Below are 14,025 nucleotides of genomic sequence, written 5' to 3'. Positions count from 1 at the left end.
AAATGTTGAAAAATCCTGAATATTTAAATACTGTTTAAGTCTTCTCTGATCTTTTATCTGACTTACACTGCAGCTGCCATCTTGTTTTTAAAAATGACTGCCCTCCAGGAAAAATATAATACATAAATTTGTATTACATGAACATTGCCAAGTCATTTACTGGCTAATAACTTATATTTATCAATTACATTTAGTACATTTAGGACCTCTGAAGGGTAACATCCTCTAGTGTCTCAAAAATGTTTTTACTTGCTGGTTTGACACAACCTGAGCTGTGATCTGATGAATGTTAACATTCAGTTCAACCTTTATCCCATTTATCTACATTATATTTCATCCATATGCACAATGAAACAAATTGTTTATACATTTCTCATTTTACTCAGCTTTTCAATCAGGTCCCAATCAGATATTCTTTCATTGATGTTTTGAATATGAGAGAGGTATCGAAATAATAATGATCGAAAGGTTGCGCTCCCGCTCTGTCTCTCTGTTTCTGCTCTTCAGGAATAATTCTGATCAGTTATGGAACATCAAAACTGAGCTGAACTTGTCGGTCTTGCATTCACTGTAATGTACGGTTATGTTGGTTGTTGCTGTAGTTTCCCTGCTTTGTTGTTCTCTTCTTGCATGTTTTTCCCCTGGCAGGTGATCCAGTTAATTTTAGTGTCTTTTCTCTCTGTTCCATCTATTTTCTTTCCATCTCCTTTGTGGAGCCTCTTCCCAACTTCTCTCGTCTTTCTCTTCCTTGTCCACCGGTCCTGTCTGTTTAGATTGTAGTAATTTAAAATAAAATAAAATAAATAATAAAGATCGAAAAAGCTATAATAATAATAATAATAATAATAATAATAATAATAATAATAATAATAATAATAATAATAATAATAATAATAATAATAATAAAAACAAGATCCATTCGCGCAGGTACATTGCTACACGCGCAACTTAAGTTGGTGATTTGGCGTCAGTCCCAACCATTTCTAACAGACGAGCTCATCCTTATAGAAAACCGTGTTGATTCTCCTGCAGCATCCTCTGATTTATCTGAACTGTCACACTGTTTTCAGAGAGAATCTTTTATAAAACTTCTTACACTCTTGTGTGTGTACGCCGCTGCTTTGCGCTGCGTTTGGCTGGGAATTGCTGAAATTAAATGTTTACATCTTTGTATATGAATCACATGAATTAGCGCACTGTACATCACCCAAAGAAATTTCCACTCACACGGGTAAATTCATCATAAAACTAACATTGCACCTCTTCGGGTAACCACGAAAGCAGCTTTGTGAGCCAAAAGAGGTTTTTGCGTTGCGCGGACTGATACTAAATCTGGACCTGGATATCAGCTTCACACCAGCCATTCGTAGTGTTATAAGTCTACTTCACGATCTTCTGAAGAGTCCTGAGTGTTTGGTGACTTCTGACTGACTTTTAAGTTTAAACAATACTCTGGCACGGAAAAGGTTACGGCTTTCTTTGGACTTTTATACCCCTGAAAAAATGCTTCCTCTCTCTCACAGAATCTGTTGATTTCGGAGCCTTGAACTGGTTCAAAGGCCTTGACTGTCTTACTCGCCACATATTGACAAAAATATTCGTACTGATTTATTTTAGTATTATTATCGATATTACAATATTTCTGAGACTGTAATAGCTCGTTTTTAAGCCTCCCAGTTATCAGTATTGTGATCACACTATTGCTTTAATATTATTGAGACTACACAACACATTCATCCCTGACCTCCACATATCCAGCTGAACAGGATTACTATACTCTGTGTACATTTACACATTCTTTCGTGGAACATTGAAATAACTGTGTTGTGTAGTTTTTTAACATATCTACTGGATCATTACTAACTGTATGTTTAGTTTTACTTGTAGAGTTGTTGGTAAGACCAGACAAGGAGCTCGAACAATTTCATTTTATGGTTCCCAAAACAAAACAAGCCGAAAAACAATGAAAATAATGTCAAAAACGTTTAGAAACAACTGTGTGGAAACGGTAAGAGTGTGCAGATCATCCAGCAGAGGGCACCATTATATCAAAAAATCGTTCAAATGTGACTTAAAGCTTTATTAAATGAAGCATGTCTATTAAAGTATAGTTACTACTTTTGGTGGTGGCTGTAAATGCTGCACTTGAAGCACAGTCCTTACCAGTTAGAGCATTTTAAAGATGTCGAGGTGAAATATTGAGGACAATTTTTTCAAACTTGCTAAATGTGTCATTTATAGAAGAGAAATAACAGCTTTTGAAAAACTTTACGTTGATCTGAATTCTGAGAAAGCTACAAAAATCCAGCTGGAAAATGAACAGTGCAACAGATTTCACAGAATCTGGCGGAAAAAAAACAAACTAAATTCATTGTGGTTGGAATCTGTTTTAATCAAGATTTGCATGGATTCATGCACATTCTCCACTTCCTGGTATCAAACAACAAACATTTTACAGTGCTCAGGATGACTTCATTTACATGCAACAATTTTGTCTTTTTCTTTAAAAAAAAAAAAAAAGCTTCAAATTCATATTTTGAATGATCACTCCCCCCCCCCCCCCCCAAACCTCTCTGATATAAAAAAGCTTACATTTAGATATGATAAAAACAACTGAGTCACTGACTCAAAGCAAATAACTGTAAAATATGATACAAATTCATTTCCAGTGTAACTAAATTGTCTGCTAAGCACCTCAATAACAGAAGTCACAGCTGCATAGAGCTGCAATAACAGAGTCACTGGATGCATCTGTCACACTGCTTGTGAGCTATCCTATTGCAGCTGTGTAAAGTAACAAACTAGAATCGTTAAATGCAGTAAAGTTATGAATCTAAAGTTATTGTTTTTTACAAATGTTGTAAATCTTTAATTCGGGAACAAATTCACCCCTTTTGAATATGGTTCTCTGGCACGCAGCCTGACCCTGCAAAATAGTCACATGTAAATTAAAAAAAAAAAATCTTCAAAACATTTAATGTGATTTATGGGCGTCGGATGTGCTGATTAGGTGCATTGTGTTACAGCTGGATAAAGCCAGACTGGCCTATGCTATGCAAAGCTAACCCTGTTCAGATAGGCAATTGCTCTTCCCATCCAAACTTGCTGGACACTCCATAAGACGGCGAGCGCATTTCCCAAAATGTTTCCTTTTAAGTGCATGCACAGCTGGTAGGGGGGTTATATCATCACAAAGATCTGTATAGACTGAAGTTGTACCAAAATCTGAGCCAGCTCATCATCGACGGGCTGCGGTATGAAGTGATTTAAAGCTGCAGGACAAATGCTAAACAATTCATTAATTATCTCATCTGCAAAGTTGTCTGCCTTCCTTCAACCACCCTTTGTTTTACATTCCTAACTGTAGGGATATTAAGTTATCGCCAAAGAAACTATCGTCCTGTGTAACTTTTCTGCCTGTTTTTTTTTCCTTCTTTTCCTCTGCCTGTAAAGAATTCCCACTGGGATAAATCAAACAATTCACATTCTTTTTTTTTTCAATCCTTTATTTGTTTCCTTACTGTATATACATATATGTAGGTATATAATTTGTGCTCACATAGGGCATTTTGTATGTGATATTCATATTAGGCCTAATGGAGGTTAAAACATAAAGTTCATTAATTTCTTCCAGTAAACCCTTTGTCCATCTTCTCAAAAACCTTTCTGAGACAACTGTAAACTCAAGTGCCTTTTTCTCTTTTCCCACTGATTTATCAAAGTCCCCTCCACCAGAGTATGGACCAAAGACATCAACCGTCCCCAACTACCCAGCCCTCTTTCTCCCTCTCTCACTGAATGGCACACTTTCCATTTACTACAAATAAACAGTTTGCAATACTGAGTGTGTATGCTTTGTTTTGTTTTTTTTGTTTTTTTTAATTTATAGAGTTGCATTATAGAGTTTTCCATTACTCTGTCTAACCAGACCAGGACCTTGTGGCTTAGATTTCATGACTTCATAAGAAAAAGAAAAAACCATACCCAAGGATATCATGGTGTACATCTAACACCCTTCACATGCTACAAGCTGTTAATCCCTTAAATATGTACCATTAAATCTACAAGAGTGACAAAAGTTGAAGAATAATGTTCCCTACTCCTTTGTTGGTAAATATGGACAGAACGGATGGCAAACAGATAAATGACATCTCCATGCAGTACCAGAAACATCAGGTAGAGGGAACCGTTACATTCAGAATAAATAGACATGATTTGGGAAGGTTTGAGAGTCATTGTGTGATAACTGAGAGCCGTGAACTGAGTATCCTGAGCTGATATCTGAAGGGCACTTATGCCGAATTAGTGAGAGGGTAACTTAAAGAGAGAGTTTTAAAAAGCTGCACGTCTCCTGGCTTCCTTCAGACAATGTTATTCACTTTCTCCTCTTGCCTTAGCAGTGCAGGTTTTTCTCCTTCAATTTCATCAACACTTTTTCTGCAGTAAAGGTATTTCCTTATCTACAAAAATTGGGGTTAAAGGTATGAAGATTGTGTTGCGAGACCACATGGCTGGTTCCAAATTATTCAGATTTCCTGTGTAATATACTAAAGATTTTTTTTTTTAAACAAGTCAAAGGTTTCCACGCAAATGTTGTTAGGATGCCTGGGTCGTTGACCCAGGGTTTTTGAGTGTATGATATTATTCATATTTTCTAGTTTTTTGGTTTCTTTGAGTTCTGTCTCATGGTTTATGTCTCTGTCTTCTTTAGTTGCTCTGTCTCCCCTATCACCTGCATCCCCTTGTCTAGTTCGCGTCTATGTGTATCCTTAGTTCCTATATCCCCGTGTCCACTCAGTGTTTGTGTCTGCCCTGGTCCCACGTCTCTGTTCCCTCTGTAGTGCCTACATGTGAGGCTGTGTCTTTGTTCAGTCTGTGTTATGTGTTTCCTGTTTTACTTTGAAGGTCTCTGTCTTTTCTCAGTGTGTTCAGTTTACGCTTCTTTGGTCTCGTCAGTTCTGATTTGTCCCAGCTGTGTTTCCCTCCTGTTACTCATTCCCTGATTGCTCCCTCTGTGTATTTAAGCCCTGTGTTTCTCTGTGTCCGTGTCGCGATCTACCGTTTATTTTGCTGTGTGTTTTGTCTGTCCACCGGTGTAAGTTTATTTTGAGTTTTTTCAAGTTATGTCATGTTGCGTTCAGAATTAAAGCCTTTTTTGAGTTCACGTCTGTCTCCGGAGTCTGCACCTTGGGTCCTATTCCTGCCTGCACACAGCCCCGCCTAACAAATGTAAGTGAAATAAAAATATTGTAGTAGTGAATGAGACATGCAGTAGCAACGATAGCATAATGCCAGAAATGGTATACGCATTGCAACAGATTCAAAGGTGGATGGTGAAAAGAACAAACTAAATTAATTGTTAAATTTAAATGATTCTCTGAACATCCATGGATTATGGTTTCAATCTGTTTTAATCAAGATTTTCATGGATTCGTGCACATTCTCCACTTCCTGGTATCAAACAACAAACATTTTACAGTGCTCAGGATGACTTCATTTACATGCAACAATTTTGACTTTTTCTTTTTTTTTTTTTTTTTTAAACAAAAATCCGTCAAATTCATATTTTGAATGATCACTTTCCCTCCTGCAAACCTCTCTGATATAAAAAGCTTACATCGGACAGTCTCGGTTGTTGACAAGACACTACACCTACCGCCTACTGGTGATGGCCAGAGGGGCCGATGGCGCGATATGTACCTACCCCAGGGCAGTTGTGGCTACAACTGTAGCTTGCCTCCACCAGTGTGTGAATGTGAGAGTGAATGAATAGTGGAATTTTACAGCGCTTTGAGGGCCCCGAAAAGCGCTATGTAAATGCAATACATTATTATTTTTATTATTATTATTATTATATTTTTGCATGCTGTAGCGCCATTTGTGGGAGCATTTCAAGTTACTATACATTATATCAATTCAACCGTTATAGCCCAAATTTTAATACTATGTATGCATTAAGTCCATAGAAACTACATAAATTGCAAAAAAGTGCAATAAACTACAAAAAAATTGAAAATTGTTTTTGTTTTTTTAAACATATATTTCTAGTTAGAGAAATTTAAAAGGCTTATCCCTCAAAACTGTAAATACAAAAAAGTTACACAAAATAGTTTCCAACCATGGGAAATTTATGTGTCTTCATAGTTTTATTTTTGAGATACACCAATTTTTATATACAGGAGGAAAAAACGAATAATGCAAATATGCAAAAAAACAAAACAAAAGAAAAACAGCATGTGCATCAAAATAAACTATTTCCAGCAGTGCAATTTGAGTTCTAAGCATCACAGAAACAATACAGTCAAAGTCAAACATAACTTTTAAAAACATCAGTATAGCAAAATGACCCAGAACCGTGACAACTGTGCTAAAATCACTGCGGAAACAAAGCCCGGTATTGTCACGGGAACATCCATTCATCCATCCATTTTCTTCCGCTTATCCGGTGCTGGGTCGAAGGGGCAGCAGCCCAAGCAGAGAAGCCCAGACATCCCACTCCCCAGCCACCTCCTCCAGCTACACCAAGGTGTTCCCAGGCCAGCCGAGAGATATAATCTTTCCAGTATGTCTTGAGTCTGCCCTGGGGCCTCCTCCCGGTGGCACATGCCTGGTAAACCTCACCCAGGAGGCACGCAGGAGGCATCCTTATCAGATGCCCGAACCACCTCAACTGGCTGCTTTCGATGTGGAGGAGCAGCGGTTCTACTCTTAGGCCGAATGGCTGAACATTTCACCCTATCTCTAAGGGAGAGGACAGCCACGGTTCGGAGGAAACCCATTTCCACCATTTGTATCCGCGATCTCATTCTTTAGGTTACTACCCACAGCTCATGACCATAGGTGAGGGTAGGGACGTAGATCGACCGGTAAATTGAGAGCTTCCCTTTTACACCCAGCTCTCTCTTCACCACAACAGACCGGTACAAAATCCGCATCGCTGCAGCCGCTGCACCAATCGGTCTGTCGATCTCCCACTCCCTTCTCCCGTCACTCGTGAACAAAACCCCGAGACCTCCTCCACTTGGGGCAGGAACTCGTCCGGAGTGGGCACTCCACCCTTTTCTAGCTGAGGATCATGGAGGTGCTGATTCTCATTCCCACTGCTTCACACTCGGCTGTGAACCGTTCCAAGGCGAGCTGGAGGCCATCACCCGGAGAAGCTAACAGAACCACATCATCTGCAAAAAGCAGAGATGAGATCCTGAGACCACCAAAGTGAAAGCCTTCCGCCACTTGGCTATGCCTAGAAATTCTGTCCATAACAATTATGAACAGGATCGGTGACAAAGGGCAGCCCTGGTGGAGCCCATCACCCACCAGAAACGAGTCCGACTTATTGCCAGCTATGCTGACCAAGCTCTTGCAACGGTTGTATAAGGACTGAATGACCCGTAGCAACGGGCCAGAAACCCCATACTCCCAGAGCACCCCCCACAGGACCCACCGAGGGACACAGTCAAATGCCTTCTCCAAGTCCACAAAACACATGTAGACTGGTTGGGCAAACTCTCATGCACCCTCATTGTAGAGACATGTCAACCAAGACAGCCCTACAACATCCAGAGCCTTCAGGAACTCAGGACGGACCTCATCCACCCCAGGGGCTCTGCCACCAAGGAGTTGTTTAACTGCCTCAATGATCTCACCCCCAGAGATTGGCAGGTCATCCCCTTCGTCGTGTCACGGGAACATGCGTTAATTAATTTGGTGATTTATTAAATGTATAAATGATATTATACTTATAACATTATACTTATAACACTTATATTCTAATCTGCTGCTGAGTCTCTTATGCTGATGGAAATGCAGATAACACAGAACATGCAGGAACACCTGTTCAACCAATCATGTTCATTCCACTATGCATTCCTGAAGCGTTCATTTCTTTTACAACAGTGTTGTGTTTGGCTGGTATGTCTTTATTTTCTTTATTCCAGAGATTTTCACTTCTCTGGAATAGTTGGCACTAATAAGGATGATTTTCTGTAAAAGAGTATTTATATGACCAATTAATCAGACTCGTAGATGATGTTAGATTAGTTTGATGCTGCCAACGCTTTTATTTAACCATGCTGGGAAACACTGGGTTAACTTAGAGAGCTGAGAACCAGCTTTGTGTGACTGTTTATCCAGTTCCCAGTGTTAGGGTCAGTGATTCCAGATAACGGAAAGATATCCTGGATATGCTGACCTCACTCTGTAGTATGCAGGGCTCTGAGACAGCAGCTCGACTCTACATTACACTCATGCTTAATATTCACAATGAAAATATTAGTCAAACATCGTGAAGTCTGTATGTGTTTCTAACAAGCTTTGTATAGTTAAACCTAACAGTTACTACATGATGGAAACAACAATGTTATCTGTTTTTATAAAGATTATGCGTGAATACACAGGGCACACTGATTATTGACTATTTATTTCCTCCCCCTTAAACATATTCTTATTGTTAGTTTAAATTCAGAATTGGCAACTGAAACAAAGTATGTCACATACGAACATCAGGAAATAAAGACCCAATAGATATATTCTCAGTAAATGTCTGTGTTCAACCTGTGAGAGGTGACAGTCAGCGGGGGCTATGACAGTTGTGTACCGGGACCTGCACTTTGCTGGCGGTATAACAGCTTGAGCGCTATTTCAATAATTATTGAAATATTTATTTAATATAATTAATTTAAATTTAAATTAATTAATAAAATATTTATTAAGTCATTCATTTTGTCATTCCTGGCCCTCCATAATGATAAGCGATGACAATATTTGCAAAACTATTTGAACAATCAAACAATGTGTTTGTACATTTGTACAAAATGTATTTGCTATTCAGATTATTTCTTTCAGTCGCTATTGAGACATTATGTGTGTGATGCTTCAGGTAGGGTTCAGTGGCTGTTTTATGTTTTTTACTGTAAGATTTGTGAAATGTGTATATTTTATCAAGTCATATTTGTGTTGGTAAAATCCCCTTGGAATATTTTCCCGCAAATAATCATTCTGATGGCTGACCTGAACCAGCTATAAAAGAAAGCATAAATAAATGGATTTAGCATTGAATTTGCCAATGCAAGCCAGTTAAGAGTTTCAATTACAGGAACTGGTACAGAATCACTGGTAAATGGTGGGAATGTGATGCAAAGAAAACAAGGACTCCAGCAAAATATAAAAACTCCCAAAACAATAGTCAGAGTTTTGGTCGCCTTTCTCTCCTTGATACTGGCAGTTTGTCCACACTTTGTGTTCTGGATGCTTCTTGCTTGCCTCAAAGCAACAAAGAAAATCTTTAGGTAGATACAAAGCATTATGGTCACTGGCAGGTAAAATGATAACATGGGTCCAACAGTGCTTTCCATTAGAACGTCAATCAAACATGATTCCTCACATTTTTCATTATTAAATCCAGCAATGGTGACACTAATTCCAATTATCCCAGAAACCCCCCAGCTCATCAGGATCATGAACACAACAACACGATGGCTGATTTTAGTTTGATATGTCAGAGGCTGGCAAACAGCATGGTATCTGTCAATAGAAATACAGCAGAGGTTCAGGATGGAACATGTGCTCAGTGAAATATCAAAGGTCCCTCGCACTTTGCAAAACAAACCCTCATGATAAAGACATGAGCTGAGAGAGAATGCCATGCTGAGAGGAAATGCTATAATCCCAACGAGCAGGTCAGCCACAGCAAGAGAGAGGATGAGAGAATTAGTAGGAGTATGGAGCTGTTTGAAGTAAATCACAGAAATTATTACAAGGAGATTTCCACATATTGTTATAACAGACAATAATGCAAGGAATGCATACAAGAATACACACATAATGGAAGGGCTGTTTGTCAGCATGTATTTGGAGTCTTGTATTACATAACAGGGATGTAGATCATTTACAATGTTGGTCATGTTGATACTGACCTTTTGTTTCATAATTAAGCAGCTTAAACCAACAATATGATTTTTTCTGCTGCACTAACCTGGGACTTGACTTGATGTAGATTGTCCTTCAGTGCAGGTCAACTACTGATTGCTAAGAAGAGCGAGAGTCCAGACTGAGTTAAAAGAGGTTGTCAAAGAGGGAAACAGCATTGAGATTTGGTCAATTACACAAGCTCAAAGGATAACAAACAAAACTGGGAGCATCCAGAATACCCGAAGGACTCAATCAGGAGTCTCTTGTCAGAAAAGGTGACAAAAAATATATGAATGAAAAACAAGGTAACGTGTAAACAACGTACTGGAAGGATGAATCATAATTTATTCAAAAGCCATTCTCTCATGCAATTTCCTGGTAATTGTGGTGTTTTGGCATATTTTCTAAATATTAAAGCCATAACACAGGATTCACATTATTTTCATTTTCATCACAGAACTCACCAATAGATTCAAGCTTTGTAAATGGAAACAGGGCCATCTGCATAGAAACTGTTTATCACTGGATATAGGAAGATCCAGCGCATCATGCTGGTTTTGTAATGACTCTTCTTTGCCAGGGAAGTGAACTTACTCTACTACCTTATCCACCAATTGATCTGAAATTGGTGGATAAGGTAGTAGGGTAGATAATTGATGGATAATTCCTTCACTTTAAGGACTCAAAGGTTTTAAGTTTGATTTGTCACCTTCCTTACGTACTCTTTTGGTACAGGAAGTGCTGAATGAAAACAGACCAACCATCGGTTAGGGTTAGGGCACAATTCAGTGTTGCTTAAAGAAATATCTAAATAACTGATCACTAATCAGTGCCAGTGTATTTAGATTTAAAAAATATTTAGATATAATATCAATTTTATATTAGTAAATATTTCAATTTAACATTCAGTCATAACACTTGAATTCAGATGTAAATGTTTGTAAAATTTCCTGTGAAAAAAGGGTGTGTTGAAAACATAATAATCAGAGCCCCATATCCTAAAGATTTTTTTAAACTGTAATTGCTAAAGTTAAGACATATATGGGATGGGTGGGGTTGAGTTGATAATAAATCAGTGCTATCCAGTGACCAATAATAAAAGTTGTCATGTTAAATATAACAAGAAACTAACATCTAACCAGATTATTATGTTTGCAAAGATGGGAATTTCTGCAGAGTAATACTTTATCAAAGGCTGTGTGAATGAGGAAATGAAACCAAGTCAGTCAGCTGGAACAGCTGTAGCAGGACAGGAGGAGTCAGAGAGAAACTCAGAGTTTGTTGAAGATAACTTGCCAGCATGCAGCTTCACTACTCAGGTGACTGTCTCAGAGATCTAGGTAACCCTCTTTGTCGAACAGAAAACCCAGTCGCCCCTATCTTTCACTAAGTCTCCTGTTTAAAAATAATAATATTTTTATTAAATTGTTGGTAATCAGGCAACAAAGAAAATAATAAATTTAACAGTTACATATCAAAAACAATCACACTTTTAAAGAGTCGATTGTGCCGTTCGAACTATAGAATTAGGGTAGAGTTAGGGTTACAATTGTCACCTATGATGGCTCAAACCCCAAAAGTAAAAAAAAAAAAAAGTCTAAAATTAGATCAAAGTAAAATTCATTAACAAATAAGGAAATTTACTTTTTCATTTATTTCTTGAGGAAAATTACCCACTAGTGAGTGACAAAGGTTTGTAAATCTCTCTCTATATATATTTTAAAAAGTTCTCGCCACTCGCCATGCAGGTGGTCTTTATCCTTTAAGCCTGGATCTTCTACCAAAGGCTTGGGAGCTTGAGGGTCCTGCACAGGATCTTTGCTGTTCCTAGGACTGCGCTCTTTGGGACAGAGATCTTGGATGTTGTTCCTGCGATCTTTTGGAGCAACTCACCCAGCCATGGGTCACTGTCCCAAGTGCTCTGACTACCAGGGATCACTGTTGCCCCACTGTTGCCTTCACCCTCCACCACGTTGTTTCATCCTGGATAGTGGTTCTGACACTCACTAGTTCTCAGTCACCTTCCTTAGCATACAATCTCAGGGTACTGGATTTGGGGTAAAAACTTCTGTGCACGGTAAAAAGCTTTCTTATTTTGATGATAGTGGCTTCTACCTCTTTCTTTGGTCATCTTATTATCTAAGCAGGGTATCTGATAACCGGCAGGACGTAGGTGTTAATTGTATTCTTTCCATTCAGCTGACTCCTCAGGACTTGCCGGACCCTCTGCAGGTATGTTGCAGCTTTCCTAGCAGCCTTTTCATGATTTGCCTTTGTGATTGGATTTGCCTTCCAATAGCACAATGCCCTTTGTTGTGACTACTTTCCCTCTCATTGATACCATACAATTACACTCCGATATCATTGCTATAAGTGCTCGTGGTTGTGTATCACTTGTTTGATATCACATTCACTCCTTAATGTCATGAGGTTAGCTTCTAGAATGAAAATTTTCATCAAACAAATTGAATGACAAATAATGATTAAAAAACAAAACAAAACTGCATGACATCTGAAGCAAATATCACAAATTTTAAAAAATGAAGCAAATATGTTTCTGGATCCAGGAGCTAAATGCATGCATATTATGAATTTAGTTCCTGACAGCCCTGTTTGGTTTTCTGTTTGTTTTTGGATGCCTCATTTCATGAGCTGTCTAAAAGAATAGTGTACTTTCTAAACATATGTTATCAGCCAATTTGTAAATAACAGATTAGATCGTGTTACAGTATTAGCTAAGGTGAGAGCACAGATTGAGCTCAGATAAAAGCACTATACAGGGAGTGCAGAATTATTAGGCAAGTTGTATTTTTGAGGAATAATTCTATTATTGAACAACAACCATGTTCTCAATGAACCCAAAAAACTCATTAATATCAAAGCTGAATGTTTTTGGAAGTAGTTTTTAGTTTGTTTTTAGTTTTAGCTATTTTAGGGGGATATCTGTGTCCGCAGGTGACTATTACTGTGCATAATTATTAGGCAACTTAACAAAAAAACAAATATATACCCATTTCAATTATTTATTTTTAACAGTGAAACCAATATAACATCTCCACATTCACAAATATACATCTCTGACATTCAAAAACAAAACAAAAACAAATCAGCGACCAATATAGCCACCTTTCTTTGCAAGGACACTCAAAAGCCTGCCATCCATGGATCCTGTCTGTGTTTTGATCTGTTCACCATCAACATTGCGTGCAGCAGCAACCACAGCCTCCCAGACACTGTTCAGAGAGGTGTACTGTTTTCCCTCCTTGTAAATCTCACATTTGATGATGGACCACAGGTTCTCAATGGGGTTCAGATCAGGTGAACAAGGTGGCCATGTCATTAGTTTTTCTTCTTTTATACCCTTTCTTGCCAGCCATGCTGTGGAGTACTTGGACGCGTGTGATGGAGCATTGTCCTGCATGAAAATCACGTTTTTCTTGAAGGATGCAGACTTCTTCCTGTACCACTGCTTGAAGAAGGTGTCTTCCAGAAACTGGCAGTAGGACTGGGAGTTGAGCTTGACTCCATCCTCAACCCAAAAAGGCCCCACAAGCTCATCTTTGATGATACCAGCCCAAACCAGTACTCCACCTCCACCTTGCTGGCGTCTGAGTCGGACTGGAGCTCTCTGACCTTTACCAATCCAGCCACGGGCCCATCCATCTGGCCCATCAAGACTCACTCTCATTTCATCAGTCCATAAAACCTTGGTAGTAGGCTTCCGAGCCTATACAGCTTGGAGTAAGACAACATGCATGAAGAGGATGATGTGGACAAAATACTCATTTGCCTAATAATTCTGCACTCCCTGTAAAGTTAGCCTTGCAGATCTTTATTTATTTTAGCACCACTGGCAAGAGTTTCTAAATTAATCTTACTGACACCAACCATTAGTATGACACTGCAGGCGTGTTTTTGATTTTGATATTCTGTAACAGAGGTGCACAAAGCACTTTGTGAATAGACAAACAGACTGGCCACACAGTAAACACCTGTCAGCCAGTTTGAGATACTGAACAAGGACCATGAGGCACTGTCTGCCTTAACAAGGACAATCAACATAGTTTTTTACACATTCAACAAATGTATCAACCTACATTCGTCTCAGCGAAACCA

The 14,025-nt window shown here is 38.7% G+C and overlaps 1 protein-coding gene across 1 annotated transcript; it reads right to left on the bottom strand.

Moving 5' to 3' along the window:
- Positions 1-8,939: 8,939 nt before the first annotated feature.
- LOC308406717 (trace amine-associated receptor 1-like) lies at positions 8,940-9,902 on the bottom strand (the record flags this gene model as incomplete). The annotated part of the gene is made up of 1 exon (XM_080897898.1): positions 8,940-9,902. The coding sequence occupies one exon, from the start codon at positions 9,900-9,902 to the stop codon at positions 8,940-8,942; it is 963 nt and encodes a 320-aa protein (XP_080754024.1).
- Positions 9,903-14,025: the final 4,123 nt, after the last annotated feature.

Source organism: Rhamphochromis sp. 'chilingali' (genome assembly GCF_963969265.1).
Source record: "Rhamphochromis sp. 'chilingali' genome assembly, chromosome: 12".
Lineage (NCBI taxonomy): Eukaryota > Metazoa > Chordata > Actinopteri > Cichliformes > Cichlidae > Rhamphochromis > Rhamphochromis sp. 'chilingali'.
Note: the sequence above shows the minus strand (reverse complement) of the source record. Positions and strands in the feature narration are given on the sequence as shown.